The sequence below is a fragment of the Protopterus annectens genome, chromosome 17.part0 (genome assembly GCF_019279795.1).
Source record: "Protopterus annectens isolate FY-2018-M chromosome 17.part0, PAN1.0, whole genome shotgun sequence".
Taxonomy (NCBI): domain Eukaryota; kingdom Metazoa; phylum Chordata; order Ceratodontiformes; family Protopteridae; genus Protopterus; species Protopterus annectens.
In genome coordinates this window covers 668822548-668845017 of record NC_056751.1, presented here as the reverse complement: position 1 = coordinate 668845017, position 22470 = coordinate 668822548, and the positions used below count along the sequence as shown (strand labels likewise).

Genomic DNA, 22470 nt, shown 5'->3' with positions numbered 1-22470 from the left:
TAGAATGGCCTGTTAAGAAGGCTAGCCTAGAATTCATGAAACCATGAATCTATGGAAAAGGGAAAATGAACATTTTAGAGTGCTTTCTGTAAATGTGTATAGTAGTAAAAATATAGGAAGAAGAACAGTAATTTTGAAGTAGTGCAATACATTATGCTGAGGAAAGATTAATGTAGAATTTGGAAAATGAGAGATGTTCTGGAATAGCTGTATTCTGTAGAAAGTTGGATGTAACTTTAGCAAAAAATGGGAAGATTAACCATTGTATATTTAAATAGGAAAGAAAAGTATATAGAATTATAACATTATTTGCTTATACTAATTGCAAAGAAAGGGAAAGCTTATTTCATCAGAGTTTAGACTATATTGTGATAAATTGGGTCTATATCACAAGCTCAAAAGGTAAAAAGAGCAAATGCTCTTTTATCGAACACTAAAAACTGAAATCCCTAAATATCGAAGACATGGAACAGCGATTTTTTTCCCCAGGGAAAAAAAATCACTGGGCCATTTTCAGGTCTTTGTCATTTGCTCCAATGTGGTTTGATCTCGGAGTTGTTATATTTAAGTAAGGGGTGTGAGGGGCAAAGCCCCCCCCCACTTTATTTTGTGTTTGATTTTTTTTTTTTTTTTTTTTTTTTTTGCGGAGCAGTGATTTTTTTCCCTGGGCAAAAAAATCACTGTTCTGTGTCTTCAATATTTAGTGGTTTCAGTTTTTAGTGTTCAATAAAAGAGCGTTCACTCTTTTTATCTTTTGAGTATGTGATATAGACCCGATAAATGTGATTATTATAATAACAGCAGACTTTAATTGTGATTTAAGAGGCAAGAAAGAAAATAATATAACAAAAATGTTAGAAGTTATAAGATGTGGTAAGTTAAAACTTCAGGACAAAAATTCATTGACTTAAATAAGGGGTATGTATAGAACTGAAATACATTATTTTTATAGTATCATAAGGTTTAGTTATAGGAGAAGGAGATGAAGTTGAAACAGGATTCTATGATTATCTTGCAATATGGCTAGAGATAAAGGAAAATAAGGAATATATAAAAATAGGCAACAGAATAAAAAGGTTGAATGAGAAAGAATGGAATGAAGAAAGAAAGAGATTCATAAAATAGTTATGGAAAGAGTATATTACCTTGAGAACATTTTATAAAAATCAGTCTGAATGGTGGATGATATTTACGGAAATTATAAAAAATGTTTTTTACAGTGGCAATATGGTGTGAGAAAAATACAGAAAAATAAAAGAACATATAACAGTGCATTGGAAGATTTAGAATGTAATGATATAAAGTAATTTGACAAAGAAAAAGAATCATATGAAAAAATCAAGAAAAAATACAAGAATTTTAATATAAACCAAGATATTATTTTACAAGAGAAAAGATAAGTATTGAGTTACTTAAGCAGATTAGTAAAGGAAGAAAAATAAAAATGTAAAAGGAGAAATACAAAGATCTCAGGAAAAGATTATTAGTGCAGTACAATATGTACAAGAAATGTTTAAAGAAAAAAGAAGATAGTGAAAAAACATGGAAAGTAAAAATGTTCTTGTTTTCTCCCACTCAGTGTTGCTCAAAGAAAAATTCACAGACTCCATCAGCATCAAATAAACCAGCTGTTAAAAATAATACATATATAGTTTATTAAACAAACTAAGCAATTTTGTCCAGCTAATATCGGGACTTCATCAGAGTATGCAATCCAAAAGTTTAAAAAATAGCAGAAAAAGGGAATAAAGAGTTGGAAGAGAAAATTTCTTTAAAAGAGCTAGATAAAGCGTTACGACAAGTAAATATAGATTTGGCTGCAGGACCAGATGTAATAGGATATAAAATGTATACAAATTTTTGGGATTGTGAAAAAAACATTTTTTAGAGATTTTGAATGAATTGTTAAATGAAGGTTTTACGTATGAATAATTATGTAGCAGAATACTAAATTTTATATGGAAAAAGGAATATAGAATACATTTAAAAACTGGAGCCCAAGTATATTGAGTAATGCTTATAAGGTCTTATGAAAACAGTATAAAAGAGATTTGGAAGTAAAATGGAAAATATTATGGAAGATTGTATATGTAGTATAAAGGAGAAGGGTTGTCAACAATTATTAATGATGAAGAAATTGTGGATGATATGAATAGAAAAGGAGAAGCACAAATTGTAATAGGAGACCTTAATAAGGCATGTGATATGATTGGACATTAAATTTTATGGATAATAATGAAATAATGTAATATAAGTGAGAAAGTTGGGAAATTATGTATGTCAGCATATAGTAATAATAAAGTAAAAACACTTGAAAGTGGCTGGTTAAGCCAAGAGGTACATATGAAGAGTAGTGTAAGACAGGGATGAGTTGTATACTCTTGCATTAATTATGAATGTGATAGTATGTGAAATAAATTACAAAATAAATGCAGTATGGTAATAATGCTTGAAGGGTTAAGAATTCTAGTTCTGTTAACATACACAGACAATGTTATGTTAATTGCAAAAAATATATAAATAAATAATTTGCACAAATAAGGGTCTACATTTTATAGGGATGGCTTTAAATAAAAAAGAAAAGTAAAGGTTTAGGTGATGTAATAATAGGGGGTATATATTTCACATTGAATGACATTTCTGTGTTGGGTATAACATTTGGGAATAAGGATGCAAGTAGTATTCAAAGGCAAAAACAACACAAGAAGTAAAATAAACCTGTCTTTTCTGGAGAACATATAAATTATCATTCCGAAAAAATGCTTATTTGATAAATTCAGTATTGATGGAAAAAATAGTATACTTAGCAAGTGTATTTATTTTGCCAACAGTAGTTGAAAAGGAATTATTGCAGATAATATTTTCATTTATATGAGGTTCTAGATTAAACCCTGTAAAAGTGGAGTTTTGTATGTAAGTAAAGAATGAGATTTAGGGTTAATTAACCCAGTGGTATATGCTGCTTCATTAAATCTGTGCAAAGTGTTAAAGTGGATAAATGAAGAAAATGAGAGATCAGTAGTACAATTGTATACATTTCAGCATGATACATTTTGGGGTGTGATAAAAAAGAGTAAAAGAGAAAAAAATGTATAAATGAAAAAATAAAATGTTACCAAGAAAAAATATTTTTGTGGAAAAAAAATATATAAAAAACATAGTAAAGTATGGTAAAAGACTGTGATGATAAAACATTACTATGTAAAACCATGGGAAAATCTAACAAATGAAAAAATAAAGCCATTAAAAATAAGAAGCAAATGGTGTAATCAGAAAGTAGATTGTCAAGATTTTTGTGGAGACTGGTAATAGGTAAATTACCAGTAAAAGGAAATATGCCAAATAAAAAGAAAGGTGATAGAATATGTTTACACTGTCAAGAAGAAGAAACAATGAAACATATTTCTGAAATGTAAAAGTTTAAAAAAGTTATAGAGAAAACTATGAAAAGAAGATTTTTTGAATATATAAAAAAGTGGGTAAAATAAACATGATATGATTAAATCTGGATATCATAAGCTCAGAAGTAAATAATGCGTTAAAAGTATAGGCAGCTTATTTTATATTATATGGGTTATATTGGATGAAAGAATAAATTAAAAATTCTGTTTAATAGAAAAGGATTTAGCAACAATATTAAATAAAATCAGGTGATGGTTATGGAAAAGGGAGTGGGGATCTAATAGGGATGAAAATTTTGTATGATATGAGTATGTGTGTGATGACCCACCACTGGACCAGTAATCAAGGAGCCTCAATCCTCACCAATGGCAACAGTGGGGGATGTATACTGGGAGGATAACAGGTACCCAGACAATATTTCCAGATGCAGCTTTCTGCATCAAGTGCATCTTTCCTTAAGAACACACAGAGACCACAGTCAGTCCTGGGCTGTTTTCTCCCTCTTTCACCAGATCCCCAGTAAAACTGCCCACTGGAACAGCTATAATGTTGAAATCTCAGCTGAGTGACCAAGCCAAGACCTACCAGCACGCTCTGTCCAAACAGTGCTTTGTGTCCCTGCCCAACCAGCTGACACACACACACACACACACACACACACACACACACACGCACACACACACACACACACACACACACACACACTTTGAGGTTTGATTTACACACACACACACACACACACACACCTGAGAGAGGCTGGCATGGGTTTACTAGCTATGCCACCTTCTACCCAGACTGTAAGGTAGCTACTACTGCCACCAGTCAACTCCTTAGCTACTTTAAGGCCCTTGACAAAGGGTGTCCAATCTTACTGTGTAATATTAATATTAATATGAATGGTAGTTTGACCATGAGCAAGGCCATTAGGAGTGGCCCACACAGTGTCATCAAATAAATATGCAAGTACTCTCAAAGTTGTATATTGCTACACAGATCAGCCACAATGAAAAGTTTAAATATATTTAAAATTAAATAATTAAAAAACAAGAAAATACTCTGTATATATTCACAGTGACATCAGAGTTCAGAACCACAGAAAATATTTAAAACAACATTGCAGGACAGTCTCAAATAAAGAAAATATCTAAACTAAGCTTCACTATATTCCTGACTGAAACCCTAATAACTTACTTAATTAGAACAAAGCAGAGACCTTTCAAATTAATATCTCAAATATTACTGCCGGGATAGCTTGCAGAATGACACTATTTCTTGTCACCTAACTATCCCAGGTGAAAACCCCCCACTGCTGGGAGCTGGCATTATTTAGCATCTACCTGTGAAAATACCTAGACCCCAGAACTTTGGCAGATGCTGGAAGTCATAAAACAATTAACTTTCCTCCACATTTCAAGACTAGTAATTATTTCACCCTAAAGACAACACAGACAGCTCCCTGGTATAGACATTGTGTCTCTTGGTGCCATAAAGTAATTTAATTTCAGCTATTTTTCTGAAGTTTGCTGGACTGAAGTCAACCCTTCAGTTTCCTCTGTTAACGTATACATTTAAATAGTTACAATACTGCATGTACATTTCTGTTCTCTTCCAGCAGGACACACTGTGGATACATTTCAAGCACAAGCATTCTACAAAATCTTCTCAACACAAAAACCTGTACAGGGCAGTCTGATATACACATTTATTTATTTATTCATTTGTTTATTTATTGACATTTGTTAACTGGGTTTGTCCAACTGGGCTTGTGGCTCATTTTCAGTGGAGACCCGAGGAGAAAAGCTCCAGTAGTACATTTTTAAACAAGTACAATTTTAAACAATATAGATATAATAGCAGCTATAGCAAAAAGATTCACATATGTTGGGTTACATGCATAAAGTTAAAGTTGCATTAAAAAGAAGCTAAGTAACATAATTTTACATTGATATAGTTCAGTAGGTCAACAATAAAGCTTTTTTGTTTGTATAAAATTATGCAAATGCATAGTAGACACATTGGAGAGGGAGGTGTAATGAGGTGCTAAGTATGGTCTTTTTGAGGGTACATAAAGGGAAGGAAGACTAAGTGGGGTCATGGCAAGGGCAGGTTCTGGAACTGAGAAAATAAGCTGTTCAAGCCATTGAAGAAAGTTTAAAGAAATCAGTAGTGTGAGTTGTATGGGGAGTTAGTAATGAATCTGGCTATTTTATGGTAAGTCTGTTGGAGTTTGTTTAGAGTGGAGGCCTGGATATTGGTAGGAACTTGGGAGGCGCATAAGAGGGGAGGGGAGGAGGAGTGCCTGGCCCAGGGTAAGTCTGGATTCCGGGGTTAGGAATTTTTTGTTCCGATGTAGCAGACCTAGTTTCTGTTTTTTTTTTGTTTTTTTTTATACATTGAGTATGTATAGGTTGAACTTTTGTTTGTCATCGATAATGACACCTAGGAGTTTTGTGTGGGTGTCAGGTTGGATAGTTTTATTGTTAGAAGATGTAATAAAAAAGGAGGTTTTGTGATGAGAAAGAGAACGGGGAAGGAAAAGTAGAAGTTTGGTCTTTTGGGATTTAGGCTCAATAGGTTGTGATTGAGCCATTGTTCAGTGGATAGTAGGGCCTGTTGGGTCAGGGAGTATAGTTCAGGAATGTTCTTTGAGATGGATATAAGTGTGGAGTCATCAGCATACTGAATAAGGGAGGATTTTTTGCATGAGGTGTCATGACATACATACATGACATACACTTCTAATATATTTGTAACACAAGCATCTTATACAAATCATTTCGATATTCACCAATGACATATAATTATTTACAAAATTCCAGATAATTGTGCTGGCAGTATCTCCCTTTGTCGCAATGTGTAAAGAGATTTGTATATCTATATGTTTGTATATTTGTAACTATGTCAATATTTTGTAAATAAGAGTTCTTTTTGTATGTAAGTAAAGAACCCCTATTCTTTTTAGTAGGTACTGTGGGATCTTTTACATCCACATAAGCTATCAGCAGCTCAGTCAGATAGGCCCTTAGTTTAACATATCATCCTACAGAATCACACTCTGGAGTGCAGCACCTCCTTATACTGCAGTGCAGTGTCAACAATCTGCCTGGTGTGGAAATAGAACCCACAGCTTTCTGCACCAAAGGAATGTGCTACTTGCTGTGCCACTGACAGCGTGTAAGTTGCAGTACTCGTATTATTAATCATCACTAGTTTTTAGCTCACCCTACTTATTCATTATTTCACTAAAATTGCTTCACAACATGTTAAGATACCATGTCATTATACATTAACTTGGTATGTATGACAGAATTTACTGAGCTGTCAACATACCAAAATCTTTCTCCTGATAGTAAAAACTTGACTAAGTAAGCACAATTTTTGGCAAACATGCTGGCATGCTATTGTTAATTGGGAAAAGATTACACAAAGCCAGGCTCCAAGGTAACACACCAGTATATGCCCTACCTGTATGAAGCTGATCAGTTCAAATAATTGCAAATGCTTATAAGTGGGGATTTGTCTTTATAAATGATGTGAGTAATATTTCAAATGTACATTGGACAAACCATTTAACTACCATACATGCAGGCACAGTATACAGTAAACTACCATACACGCAGGCACAGTACATAGTAAACTACCATACACGCAGCCACAGTGCATAGTAAACTACCATACACGCAGCCACAGTACATAGTAAACTACCATACACACAGTCACAGTACATAGCAAACTACCATACATGCAGCCGCAGTACATAGTAAACTACCATACATGCAGCCACAGTACATAGTAAACTACCATACACGCAGGCACAGTACATAGTAAACTACCATACACGCAGTCACAGTGCATAGTAAACTACCATACACGCAGGCACAGTACATAGTAAACTACCATACACGCAGCCACAGTGCATAGTAAACTACCATACATGCAGCCACAGTACATAGTAAACTACCATACACACAGTCACAGTACATAGCAAACTACCATACACGCAGCTGCAGTACATAGTAAACTACCATACACACAGCCACAGTACATAGTAAACTACCATACAGGCAGGCACAGTGCATAGTACACTACCATACACGCAGCCACACTACATAGTAAACTACCATACACACAGCCACAGTACATAGTTAGCTACCATACACGCAGGCACAGTACATAGTAAACTACCATACACGCAGGCACAGTACATGGTAAACTACCATACATGCAGGCACAGTACATAGTAAACAACCATACACGCAGACACAGTACATAGTAAACTACCATACACGCAGGCACAGTACATAGTAAACAACCATACATGCAGACACAGTACATAGGTTCATAGGCATGTACTAGGCTAATGACCTCCAGGGCCATTTTAAGCCTAGCTGTACATCCTAAATCCCTGAGATGTTGTGGTACCCTTCATAACTGCAAACAGGGCCTTGGTAGATGAAACATTTACAAGCAGGGGCCTGGGAGATGAACCATTTACAGGCTGCCTGTGTCCATTAGAGACATAGGTGCCACACAGGGATGAATTTTCTGTTCCCCATCAAATTGTCTAAGTTACACTTGAATTGGGTTAGGGAGGAACTCTGCTTCACTTGGATGAGGAGCCTGTTCCAGAGAATGGGTAGTCTCTGGGATACATACCTGTTTCTCAAGCAGGTTCTCTTTATAGCATAGGTAATGTTTAAGTCTTTAAAACAGGTAATGTTGGTGCTGTTTGTTTTGCAGATATGCAGGAGATCCATCATGGTGGGGTCTGGTAATGCCTTGTATGCCAAGCGTAGATCTCCTCTCAATAGCTTGTAGGAGATAGAACACAGGGTTAAGGTTTTGAGACAGTCGGCATAGGACATGTTACCTACATCCTGTTTTCATTTAGTGATGAACCTCTGTGGATGTTCCAGCTGTTGGATGTGCCTAGTTAGGCACACACCAAAGGGTGAATTGTACTCCATGGTAGGTCTGATGAATGCTGAATACAGTGGAACAATGGCCTCCTTGGACCTAGATGCCATACCATTGTTTATAAGTTTCACAACATAAAATTATTTCTTCACTACAGTAGACACATGAATGTCAAAGGCTAGATTGCCGTCAAGGTGTGTCCACAAGTCTCTGACGACTGGGTTGACTCTCAGGGCTGTGTTGTCAATGTGATAGCTACTGGGGTGGATGACTTCCCGAAGGATACTATTATGCATTTCTTGGCATTTAGTTTTAGTAAGTGATTCTAACTGAAGTTATTTGTCTGTTTCAGCTCTTCCTTAAGAATATTAGTGTCAGTGGAGGATTCTATGACTGCTTCCAAGTTGCAATTATCTGCAGATTTGGTTAACCAGAGGCCCTTGACATTGGCCTTCACTTCAGTGAAGTAAATCCCAAAAAGGAGCAGTCCCAGGACCATTTCCTGAGGGATGTGACTGGCCTATTTGTAGAGGTGGACTCCCCAATTCTAACTTTCTGGGTCCTCTATGTGAGTTAGCTGGCTATCCACTGGGTGATGTAAGGGTTTATACCTAACCAGTGCAAGAGTTGGGTATTGAGTCAAATGTCAGGTCAAGGTAAATAGTGTGAACTGCTTTGCCCTCATCCATTGCTTTGGTGACCTTCTCAAAGATGTCTACCAGATTGAGTAGGCATGACCTGCCATTGACGAAACCAAACTGGGTTGGGTCCAGTATCTGGAAGCTTTCTATGTCATTACTGATGATTTCCATGAAAATTATTTCCATGGCTTTGCATTTGAAACTAGTGAGACTTATGGGTCTGTAGTTTCCAGGGTCTGTAAAGGGCCCACCTTTGTGCAGAGGGTTGGCTGTTGCTCTTATCCAGTTATTATGCATGAAGCCTGTTTGGAGGCTACTATTTAGTACCGATTCCAAAGGGCCTGATAGGTCATGTTTCATGCTATTTAGAAGGCATCCTGGGATATTGTCAAGCCCATAGATGCAGTGTTCTTGGCCTTAGAGATAGCATTGAGGAACTGTTCACTAATGATAGTTGGGGGAGTTATATTTGGTGGTATTTTCTGGAAGGAGGTTGAGAGGGATAGAGGATTAAAGTTAGAGCTAAATTTCTATGCCACTGGATGGCAGAATATTAGCTAAAACATTGTCTTCCCCAGAGTACTTTTTTGCAATGTCACACTGAAAGTACTTCTGACACAGCAGCTATATCTTCTGGCTCAGTACAGGAGGCTCCATTAACAGTGAACTCTAAACCCAATTGCATTGAGGTTGTAGGCATAGCTAAAGAATGTTTTGTGGTTGTCCTTGGCCTAGGAGGCCAAATTTACCTCAAATTTGGCTTTAGTAGGCTTTATTTTTCCTCTGAGTTTAGTTTGAAGAGATTGCTTTTATCCTGCTGGGTGCTGCACCTCCTAACTTTGCCATGATTTCTTCCTTCTGTTATAGAGCCTATTGATGTTGAATCCACTAGGGTGAATTGTTTTTGGAGTTAATTTTGTGCTTATTACTGGGGGGAGGGGTGGCACAGATGCCTCTGTGCAGCTATTAACATAATTGTATAGAGTTTCTATGAACAGTTCCATGTAGCCAGCATTCTTCTTAAAATTTATGGGATGTGAAATTTTGCCAGGTTATCATAGCAGAGGAAGTTAGCCTTAGAGTAGATCCTGAACATTCCAGGGTTACCTAAGGTTCCAGGTTTTATTTTTACTTCAGTGGAGACCATTTGTGGTCTGACCTTACCAGAGCAGACATTACACTAGGTGGTGTACAGCCCCATCTCATATTAATGAGGACCAGGTCCAGTATGTCTTTGCCCCTTGTTGGTGTATTGGCAATCTTGTCCAGGGAGTTTGTGTTTATTAAATCCAGTAATTCCTGTGCCTGCACCTTTGATGTTATGTATAATTGACAATTAATAGTGGGTAATTAATGTCACCCACAAATATGATATTGGGTTGGATGGTGTGTGTTTCCAAGAAGCTTAAATGCATGTTATGACTTTCCTGGGTCATACATGGGGCCCTATTTGCTTGCAAGGAAGTGGTATGGGATTTTGCCTATGGTGATTTGAACATGGCAAAGCTCAAGTGCATCGTCCTGTTTGACCAGCATTGAGGTATATTTATTTTTTTATGTAAACCGAGACAACTCCACCTTTAGTCCCTGTCTGTGTACTAACTGGTCTAAATGTGTGGAACTTGTTATAGCCCTGCACTGCTGTGTGCTCTTTGCAGCTTTCAACCAGGTCTCAGTGACTGGACAGATGTCATCATTCTCTATGGTAAAGAGAGTTTGTAGGGAGTGGAGTTTTATTTGTTTAGACGCCTAGCACTGAGTGGTAATACATTTAGATTTTCTTACTTTTTAGTTGCTGCGTCAGAAGTATTTTCAGATTGGCATTGCAAAAAAGGTACTCTGGGGAAGACAGTATTTTAGCTAATATTCTGCCATCCTGTTTTCCTGCTTCTTACATATTGCATATGTTAGGGGCGGAGACATAGGTGTGGATATGCTGAGAGGCACTGCAGAAGAAGCTCATAGTGTGCTAAATGTATTAGATTGGCATTATTGCATGCTTTATGTTTTAATGCAGTAGTATTTTAAAGGAAGTACTACCCAGCAAGATGGTGATGGTGTGAGGTAGGATAAACAAATTAAGTTAGAAATCACACAGGGGCTGTGAAATGTGTGCATGGTGAAATGGCGAGGTTTGGTTTGATTCAGTAATATTCTAAAAGTGTCAGGATCTTAGAAATGATCAAAATGAATAAGGAATGATAACAAGCGTAGATAAAAAGTTGTGCAAGGGCTATAACATTCCTACCCAAAGTAGAAGAAATAAAATGACTCACAGACATAGCAACACCTTATTGGGCAACAAACTTAACAAAGAATGAGAAGAAATAAGCAAAGTTAATGACAGAGCAGTGCTCAAGTAAATGCTAATAAAGTAAGAAGCAGAGAAATAGATGGCAGAGGTTAAACCACATAGTTGAAAGAAGGAAAGAGATCATTGTGTAGGGATACTGTAAGAAAATATGGTGAAAGTACACAGAGACTAGCAAGAGTGCACTTAAGTATATATACATATATATATATATATATATGTATATATATATGTATGTATATATATATATATATATATATATATATATATATATATATATATATATAGATATATATTTATATACTAAATAAATCAATGAAATTTCCAAGGGTGTTTATTTAGCTTAAGTGATTTACTATAGTACAGTGTATGATGATATCATAACTAAGTATTTACATAATTTTTAGGATAAACACAGCTAATCAGGTAGCAAGTAGGGTAACAGCAGAATTTTAATTCATACAAAATATTTGACTACCTTTCAACACAGAAGGTACACAGACAATCTTCTTGTTAATGTAGAAAGTAACAGTCTGCTTAAATGATAAAAATAAAATATAAGTCTCTTTAATCATTTTAAATTACTGGACATTTATTTGCGAAAGTAAGGCCATGTATGGTAGGTGCTTAGTGAGTTATTAAAAGTCATGACAGTAGTACTTGCGGTCACTATAAACTGGGAAATGTCTGCCATAAAACTGGTGCTTCTCAATTCTGTCTACCAAACATGTTCTGTAGACTGAAATTCTACAGCTGAAAGCAGTGTTGGAAAATTTTGTGAGTAACTCGTTAACCCTGCCCATTCACTGTTATACACTCTAACCTTCACATGAGATGACTACAGATGGGAATTTACCCTGTCTGCAAATGATTCTTAATTAAGTAAATTTATCCTCAGATGTAGAATGCATTTCTACTGTCAAGCTGGTTGTTAATGCTTTCTTCCAATGTATTTATTATTCAGATCCTAAACCAAAATTTGTTTGCATTATATCTCCCTATTGAAATATCAGCACTCATAATGCCAAGTGCCAACAGATGGCAAAATATTAAAAGTCCAGTAGAAGAGTGAATCTTGAGCATTGCTCTTTATACTTTAAAATTCTTTTTTTTTTACATGAGGGTAGGCCCCCCATACCTCCTCAAACTTATATATACTGACCCCAAGAAGCAAGTCCCAGTGACATTATTAGGGATGTCACATGACTTGTGAGTCCAGGTTTTCTCAGCGGGGTGGTCTACTGCTACTAGCAATCTTATTCGGTGGGTCATTTCATAATCTGTCTTCAGTGTTGACTGACCACTTAGTTGCAGTCATTACATAATCCATACTATGTGACACACATACAACTCTCCAGTCACCCTAAATGTATTCTTCATTATATTTCTTTTCTGTTTTGTGACTCTGCTGGCCTTTGACAACCATAAATCACCTGTGCCACAATGCTACCAGTTCACATCCTTTATTAAGTTACCATTACTTATTACCTGTTTTTATTAGGTAGCAGGAAGTTTGTTGTGGGGAAAAGGTTTAAAAAAGAGCTGCAAGGGAAATGGTAGCAGTTCAATTGGGCAAATGGACAATGGTTAGAAGTGTGATAATAGAGTAATTAGATGTAGCCAGTTAATTGAAACTCACCTTCTAGAAATGAAATCAACCCCCCAAGGAAACACAGCAAAAGATTATTCCTGAAAAGTCGAACTGTTCTTTTTTTGTTTTGCTGTCATCAAGGATTTTGATGAAATGCTGTTTGATTGTCTGCCATTGTTCAAGATGGAGTGTCTACCATTGTTCAAGATGGAGTGTCTGCCATTGTTCAAGATGGAGTGTTTTCACAGTGGGTGAATCAATTCAAGAATGCATGAAAGGTGTGAAGAGGGAACCACAACTTATCTAAGGCAGGAACATGGGCAGAAATGGCAGGGCCAAAGGATTCTTATATACCTCTTTGACTCTCAAGCTTAAATCATTAGGAAGACTTAGACAGAAGTTGGCAAGCAAGCAATGTTGTTCAAGAGTCACCCATGTTCGTGTCTAACGACAAGTCAGTGATGGTGCTGTTTGCCATCTGACTTTAGGCTCTATGGGGGCACTGCATGTAGAATATCCTAGCATATGCACAAACACTCAAGTAAGCATGTTTGAAACTCATTTCTGCAGTTAAATCTATTCTGTACTTCTTTTATTTACTGGGTAGTTATTCTTCTTCCCCATAACTACCACTCACAACACTGATGCTAAAATATAACTAATGACTGCATTGGTCACAGATTGTTTTCTAGTTGATGTATTACAGTAATCTGATTGAGCAGCTGCAAAACTTTTGAGACCCTCTGAGTGTTGTCTGGTTTTGTTCTGCAGTGGCACCACTTATGACGCTGAAACATGTTCCAGAACTTACAGAAAGACTCAAGAGCACGGCTGTAGCCTCCTGTGTGGCGGAGGCGAGACCTATTCCAAGCATCAGCTGGGAAACGGAATTAGAAGGCACATGGGACAGTAAGACGGTGTCACTAGGCAATGTGGAAGTCATAACCAGTGATTTCATTTTGTGGCCACACAGGTCGATGAACGGGAAGGAGCTGATCTGTGTGGTTACTCATCCTGCTTTGTCTGAACCAAAACGCATGACTTATAAAATGAATGTCAGATGTAAGTAACTAGCATTTTAAGTTTTGTTTTTCTATTTAACTTACTGGAGTTACACAAAGGTGATTATTGTTAACCATTGTTAGTGGCCAGTACAGGATGGGCTATCCATCACAAACATATACATACTGGTGACGATATAAAATTAGGAAGACACCATAAAAATCGTAAATTTCATACTTTGAAAGGACACCTAATCCTGGTGCATGATGAACTTTGTTTTTGCAAGTGTGAGTTTGTGTGTGTGTGTGTGTGTGTGTGTGTGTGTGTGTGTGTGTGTGTGTGTGTGTGTGTGTGTGTGTGTGTGTGTGTGTGTGTGTGTGTGTGTGTGTGTGTGTATACCTGAATATCAGTGTTTGAGATTAAAACTCATATCACTTGCCATATACTTTATGTAGCAGTCTGCCAACTTCATCAGCAATTTTCAAAGTCCTCAATGACTAACTTCAGTAATCCAGTGCATGGAGGAGAAATAATGTCCACTGCCCCTAAGGCACCTAGAGACAGCAAGTAGTGTGTGAGGTATCAGTAGCAACAGTAGAATGCCTAGAGGGCAGGTCAGTGGCAGTGAAAATGCAGGGTACAATGGCCAAAGGTTTTATTAATGGTGTGTGTGTGTGTGTGTGTGTGTGTGTGTGTGTGTGTGTGTGTGTGTGTGTGTGTGTGTGTGTGTGTGTGTGTATAAATGTGCATGTGAACATGTGTGCACTCGTACACTCTTCACAGTGTCTAGGGAACATTGCCTAAAACACACACTCGAGCATAGCTATAACTACACTAGCATGCAACGTGTTGTTAGCATGTAATGTATACTGAGCATAACACGCATGACTTCTCTAGCCCCAATTGAAACTGTAGGCATGGTGCAGCATGTGCTCTGTGCCTGTATTTAGGGTTGTCACCTTTTCAAATGCCCAAAGTGGGACATTTTTTGTAGAAATGTGAGATCTTGCATAACAAAACATACCCATGGTCAGTGCAAAGGACAGAATTTCACTTTTTTGCCAAAATAAAAGTGTATTTTTGTAGCATTTGAGTTGTTTATGCTATCTGATGTAATATTTGTATGTTTTATGCAACTATTAATGAAAACTTAAGAAATATATTTTGTCTTAAAATTTCAGGACAGCTGCCATTTTTTAGTTTTTTTCCGCAGGACACGACTGCCCAAAGTGGGACTGTCCCTTGCAAAGAGGGAGAGGTGGTAACCCTACCTGTATTAAATTTCTAGCATTTATATGTCTCTGCAGCTGAACTTCATTTCAGTCATGTGTCTCCAACCAAATGCAGTGTAAGGAAATATTGTGCTGCCTGGCAACTTGAACTTGGTAAAATGTCGTTATTGCCCTTTCTAAATGGTATACTGAGCAGTGAATTACTTAATCTTATTGCCCCAAATATTCTGAGTTTCCAAGAGAAGGGATACTTAAACAACTTATTTAGGTAGAGTCTGCATTGACTGCTTTCTCTTGATAAATCATTAGATTACATCTCCACACTGCTATTATTTTTCCTGTAATTTTCCACTCTTTTTCAGACTTTTGCATTTAGCTTTAATTTAAAGTACAGTTAAAATTGTTTTTCTAGTCAAGATATAAAACTTGTTGAGAGCAGTAGTGGTTATTTAGTGACAGGGAATCTTACAATTCAACCTCTTAGTGCTAAAAATCTGGACAAATCCAAAAATAATGGGGGGAAAGATGCCCAAAAATATGGAAACATTTTAAATATTATTCATATAAACTTAGAAAGTTGCTAGAGAAGCAGGTTTTCTGTTAACATGCATTGTCTCAAGGATATGAATTCTGAGTCTCAAATGCGTGTCCTTATTTAGTGACTTCCCCACTCAGGAATCATAGAAAAACTCACTAAGCTAGGCATCATCCCCTATATCACTAGGTGGGTTGCAAACTGGCTCACAGATAGAACCTCAATGTGAAAGTAAGTCAGACTGCCAACCAGTCACGCGTGGAGTCCCACAGAGATTGGTCCTGGGTCCTCTTCTGTTTGGTATCTACTTCTCAGAAGTCCAGCCCAACATGAAGGGATTCTGACTGACAAAGTTTTCAGACAATTGAAAGTTGGGAGCCGTTATTAACTCCCTAAGTGATGTTGACATCCTACAAAAAGGCCTCACTGAGACCAACGACTGGTGTCAGAACCATGGCCTTAAGCTCAATTCCAAAAAATGTGTCATCATCCCCTTTGGGAAAAACCCAGTTCCCATGAACTACTACATCGATGGTAGTCCACAGAAGGCATTATAAGAGATCTGGGAACACAGGCTGACAGCAACCTCTCTTTTGACCACCACACTGCCACTGTGGTCAGAAAGTCCTTCTATGTGGCACATCTCATTACTAAGGTTTTTGCATTCAGGAAGAAAGCGACCATTGTTTCCCTCTACTCTTCCCTCATTAGGCCAATCATAGAGTACAATACCCCCTTTGGCATGTACCTCACTAGACACCTGCGACAACTGGAGAGGCCATAAAAGTACCTCGCAAAGAGAATCCTAGGCCTTAAGCACTTGTCCTATATGGACAGACTCAAAAAACTCCCAACTATTCTCTGCCTCATATCGCCTACTTAGAGGCGATGTCTGCTTGACTTACAAAGCCATGTCTGACCCAGCTCTGTTACAAATGCTACATCTAAAGAAATCCCAATCCCTCCGCACCACATGCTCTAGAGACATCAACCTCATTACCACAATCAACAGAACATGCTGGAGGGACAGGTTCATAACCCGGAGACTGTGCATGCTATGGAATAGAATTCCCATACATGTCAAACAGAGCACCTCACTGGCCATCTTCAAAAGAAATCTTAATGAGTGGATGGGAAATAGAAAATTCACCCCAGGGATCACTCCAGTGGCTCTACTCGACAGAGGCACTGGAAACTAAGGTCGGGTTGCACGATGCCAGGGTAATCCTATGGGCTAGGCTTGTAAAGGCTCCAGGGCCATTAGCCAAGTACACACCTATGAACCTATATGACATTTTGTGTGTGTGTGTGTGTGTGTGTGTGTGTGTGTGTGTGTGTGTGTGTGTGTGTGTGTGTGTGTTTATTTGTTGAACAAGGAGCTGGTTACATGTCGTTCATTGTAGATGAACCTTAGACTGAAAGATTTTTTTAGGTTATCTGTCTGCCAAAATAATGAATACTGCTTGACAACTTTTTTTACTATCTCGTTAGATCCACCAGATGTGACCATCAAAAGGGATACAGACTGGTACATTGGATTAGTTGGTGGAACTTTAAAGTGTATTGGTGATGGAAACCCTGTACCAACAAACTACACATGGAGAAGGTAATTTCTTATTAATACTCTAAATAAAAATGATTTTGCACTTAAAGGAGTTAAAAACTGATGTAAATATTCGAGAATGATTTGTGGAGAGGAACTTCCTGTATAAATGAAACATACACTTCTACACTAATATTTATTGATGTTTAAGAAGACAGTCTCCATCTCTATATGTCTGATGTTTGTTTTCATGGGTACATCTTTACTGTATAGCCATTTAGGGTGCCAAAGCATTAGCACAATAAAAAGCAGTACGGACTTTTACATTGGATGAGAGCAGATAGATGTTAGCTGGCAGAAAAAAACATGTGGTGTCATATACTGGGGAGCTGTAGTATCATGTAGGTGTTTGATGAAGTGCCCCATGGGGAAGTAAAGTGAAGAGAAAAAGATCTAGGAGTTGTAACTAATCCCTCTAAAAGAAAACTGAGTTACATTGCTAACAGATGTCAAGTCTAGAAACTCAAATGTCACCCTCATATTATACAGGACAGTAGTGAGGACAACCTGAGTACTTTGTTTGGCCATTTTGGGATAGGGTGCTAGAATGGTTGAGAGTATGCATTAGAAAGTTGCCTAAATGGAAAGGGAAGTAGGCCCCGAGAATATGGAATGCATGAGCAAGGAAAGAAAGCAGACCTGGCCACTGCTGTAGTGCATCACTGAGGGAAGGTAGGTGGCACAGAACTGAGGAATGATGTGGAAGGCGTGGGCATAGTTGAAAATTGGAAGTAAGAGGGCTTCAGACTGACATTAAGAAATATTGTTTGTATGAAAGGATAGTGGGGACTTGAAATGCATTAATTTGATTGGTGTGATGACAGGATTGTAGTTTAACGATGCATAGGAGAAAAGAATGGGGATAGAGATAAGTAGCTGTACTGTTTGGATGGGTTTCATGGGGTAAAGGTCTTTTCTGTCTGCATCTGAGTTTGTTTAGGTGTCTGTACATAAAAGTTTATTTCTTCTTATAGACTTTACCTTCAGCTGTCAACTGATAAACCCATAAGATTAGCAATTATTTCTCTGGTTTGAAATACTTCTAAACATCATATGTAAACAGCAGCAAAAGTGGATAAATAAGTTCAGGGATCAAGAGGAGGAATTAAGAAAAAAGAGGTGAATATGATCATTGTATTCTCTGCTATCCAATAGTTTGTTGTACAAAATAGGACAACTGTCACTATAGTGAGGTACTCTTAAATAATGACTGTATGATAACAGGGTCTATATCAGAACGTCGAAGTATTAAAACTTTGAATGTTCTGATATCGAACACTATTCAGCGAACGCTAAGAATAGCGAAGCTGCAGTACAGCGAATTCTTTCCTCGGGAAAGAATTTGGTTGGCCATTTCTGTGGCTTCGCTAGTCTTAGCGCTGTGGTGGAAAGTTATGGGTTGGGTTTAGGTAAGTGTGCGATTGTTTGTACGTTAGGGTTAGGGGTGGTTTAAGTGAGTTAGGGTTAGGGAGTGGGTTAGGTGAGTGTGCGATAGTGACGGACCTTAGGGTTAGGGTTTGGGTTAAGGTAAGTGGGTAGATAGAGGTGTATGTTTAGTTTAGTGTAGATTTAGATGTAGGAATTTAAGTGTATGTGTGTGGTTGCTGTTTGTTTGATGTGGTTCTGTTGTATGTGTTTCGGGGAAGCAAATTTTTTCCATGGGAAAAAATTTGCTGTTCTGAATGTTCGATGTTTTCATGTTTAGATGTTTTGGGACCGATGAAATAGCGTTCTCTATATTCATCTTTTGATAACGTGATATAAATGCTGATAACATGCATTGCATAGAAAGGAAGGGTATTTTCCAAAATAATTGCAATGTAATATATTTGTAGTGCTCACTTACCTGAACTTTAACATGATTTGCATGAAAAAATGAATGCATGAGAAATACCACGTTAATTCTCCTGTTTACTGCCTGTCAGGCTGGTATGATGCATCACTGAAGTAGTCCTTCATTAATGTAAAGGATTATCCAGTTAATTTGTAAATAGTCATTTCAGTAGATTTCATTGACGTAGGAAGGTTTATCAGAGGTCTCAGGTGGCTGGCAGCCATCGCTAGTAGAGCATGCTCAAAGTTTTGTGCCTAATTATGCTAGTGCCATGAGTGCCTCATGAAATACAAGCCTAGTGTTCTACCCTTGACCACACAACTCTTGAGTGACAGCAGCTCATGCACCTAGTTTAATTTATAGACCTACAGATGGTATCTTTCTAATCATCACTATGGGGCACACACACCCCAGTTCCTGTTTCTCACAGGAAAGCACTGGCCCTTGTTTGTGTGATCACCCTTCCTAGACTCATCATTTGATTACCAGGCCACTAGGCCATTTTAAAACAATAATGCCATAGGCTGGAACTCTGACGGATTCACAGTGGTCCTCTTACTTCACTTACGGAGGCTAGCCATATTTTGCTTGGGTCTGTGCAGTCTTTTATGCTAAGTTTTGATCTTCTATATTTTTTAAGTACGTTGAAAAACTGTCAAGACTCTATTTTGAGCAATGAAAGGTTTCTTTGTTTTACAGCCTTGTAAAAATATATAAATTGCCATTTAAAGCACTACACAACACACCCACGCACCCATAAATATCCCTTTACAGCAGATTTATAACATTGCCAAGAAAACATCCATGTTTGGATGGAATACTTTAACCCAAGTAAATATTGGAGACAATTCAGTAGCCTTTTTCAATTACATTAGCTATTTGGTGAAGCAAAAGGCTGTAAAAGAAATTAAAGTGCTGCTAGTGACAAATACAGAACAGTAAACCACTGACATAGCCTTCATTAGTGTAAAAGTTAAATATTGATGGGTATGTCGGTGATGAAGCTTAAAGATATAAAACTGTATTTAAGGTTGTTTAATTATTTTATTACTGGCATTATGATTTGTCTTTTTATCCATTTTAAAATGAATTTAAAAACGTGACTCTACCAAACTGTTGCAGAAGGAGATTGTCAGTTTGTCAGTTTCACCAGCCTGCCCTGAGAAGTAGGCTTTCTCTGTTACCTAAAGTAAGTAAAAATCAAATGCTTCCTACGTCTGCTGCTCCTAGCTATGCTTTCTAGTTGAATTTGCTGTCCCCAAAATTTATTAGCTTGTAATTCTTTGCGTTAAAAAAGTTATGTTGCCTATTTATCTGAGCATGCTTCTATTATTTTAAATCTAGTTGCAGGGCAGTATGCATGAAACTGGGAAATCAGGAAGGCCCTGAGTGGTGCTCAACACAAAAATGATGGATAATTCTGGATTCAGGACTAATTCTTGGACTACACTTATAATCATCCCGCCCCTGTATCTTTCTCCACTTTTCCGTCTCTCTACCTCTCCCTCCACTCTCTCATAGTTTTATAACTTCTTAATAAGCTTACAGCCAAGGAGACCATTACGAAGCTAGCCACATCATCCAGTACTGATGGGAGACTCTCCCAACTCTGTCTGTCTCTCCCCCTTTCTCTCCCTCCATCTATTACAGTTGCTCCCTGATCTGTACTGCCTCAAGCATCGTATTTTCTGGTATACTCTTTCTTCTTTCAGTTATGCATCTAGATGATGTCATATTCTGATTTTCTTCGCTATGAGCTAACACCTTTTCTGCCATGAAAAGACTGGCAAGCATGTGCTGCCAGACATTTATTGAATGCATTTTAACTGACTGACCAATTGCTTAAAGAAGCTACCCCCTGCCAGCTCTGGGTTTCATTCTTTACTATTATTCTAGGCATAATGAAGTGTTCTTTTCTACACTTTCAGAACTATGTAATGGACTTCAGCTCTCTTCAGGTTACAACTCCATTGGCAGGAATTAAAGTGGGGTGAAAGGGACAGCTTCCACCAGTGCAAGCTGTTCGGTGCCATGTTTGGCATTGCTGAATAGTTGCCAATTATGTGCAGTTGTAGCACACATAGTCAATATGTGTTTATTAGTTTAGTAACTGTATCAAGGAGTTAAATATCCATGGTCCCAGCTGGCCTAGCTATGGCTCTTTACTTCATGACATGACATCATTAAAACAGAGTACTTTCTTGCCTTCACCTTCCTGATCTTTTCAGTGTTTTTCAGTGTCAGATGTTCCCTTTTCTGGTGGGAAATCTGTTTTTTCCAGTCAAGTCTGCACACGGCCTCTGCACAAGCACTCTTCCTTTCTATTTTTGGAACATGGTCATCTTAGATCGGTATGACTATGTTAAAGTTGCCTAACCCTATTAGTCTTTCCAACCCTTCTCACCCAAAACAAGTCAGTCACTCATCTAGTCCTTGCCAAGCTCACTTTTTTACCATGAAGATAATTCAGTCTTGCATGCAGTGGTTAAAAAAAAGACTTTTTATATTATACAGAGTTTATTCTAGACTTTTTGTACATTCTAGCCCTTCTGAGTCACAATTCCATATTGGAAAGACTTTCACACACAGAGTTTTCAAGACTGTATGATAAAATTAGTAGGGTAATCATTCAATTATTCAATCCTAACACCAAAACCCCTTTTATAGTTATTGTTTCTCCAGCTGACGTGCAGTTATCCCTGCTTCAGTCATGTCTCCACCATCTTCGGGGTCCCCATCAGACACACACAGCTATGAAAAATAATTACCAATCATACTATCATCTGCAAAAGAAGTGATAAATTTTCCATGGTAAGAGGCAAATGTAGTCAATAGGAGTGGGCATCAAACCTTATTTGACAAAATGTTCTTTTCTGAAAACTCTCCCTTAATTACCAGTTCTGCAAAGAGCTTGCAGGGAGGGGCCATTCCAAAGATTTTGCTGTAGTAGAGATAATCTCCACAGTATTGCCTCTGTGCAACTCTCCAATAAGGCAGTTACAGAACTACATTAGGTTGGTCTGTCAGGAACTCCCTGTTGTAAATTCATGATGGATTTTGTTAAACTGTTTTATCCACCTGAGGGGACCTAAAGTGCTTGGATTTTGACCTCCATTAATCAGCCAAAACTAAAGTCAGAATCACTAGCCTGTACTTCCCAGGAATGTCTCATGCTCTGTCTTTATAGGTGAATAACAGTATTTTCACCAAAAATGGAACAGCCAGCAGACTGAGGCGAACTGTGGAATTATTTATTAAGCAATAAGGCACTTATTCAAACAAACTGGTTTCGGCTTATAAAATCACAGCCTTCTTCACTGTTTGCTATAGTACTGAAATCAAGTGCTATAAGTACATGTGACTTAAACTAAGAAAACCATTCACTGGTTAATTATTTACAAA

At 37.6% G+C, this 22470-nt stretch overlaps 1 protein-coding gene across 2 annotated transcripts in view; it reads left to right on the top strand.

Moving 5' to 3' along the window:
- The window catches only part of NECTIN4 (nectin cell adhesion molecule 4), a 535597-nt gene that overhangs the window by 325684 nt on the left and 187443 nt on the right, over positions 1 to 22470 (top strand). For both annotated transcript variants that reach the window (XM_044059485.1, XM_044059484.1), the window contains exons 3-4: positions 13634 to 13924; positions 17123 to 17237. In XM_044059485.1, the coding sequence (XP_043915420.1) occupies positions 13634 to 13924; positions 17123 to 17237 (406 nt within the window). The remainder of the gene's footprint in view (positions 1 to 13633; positions 13925 to 17122; positions 17238 to 22470) is intronic.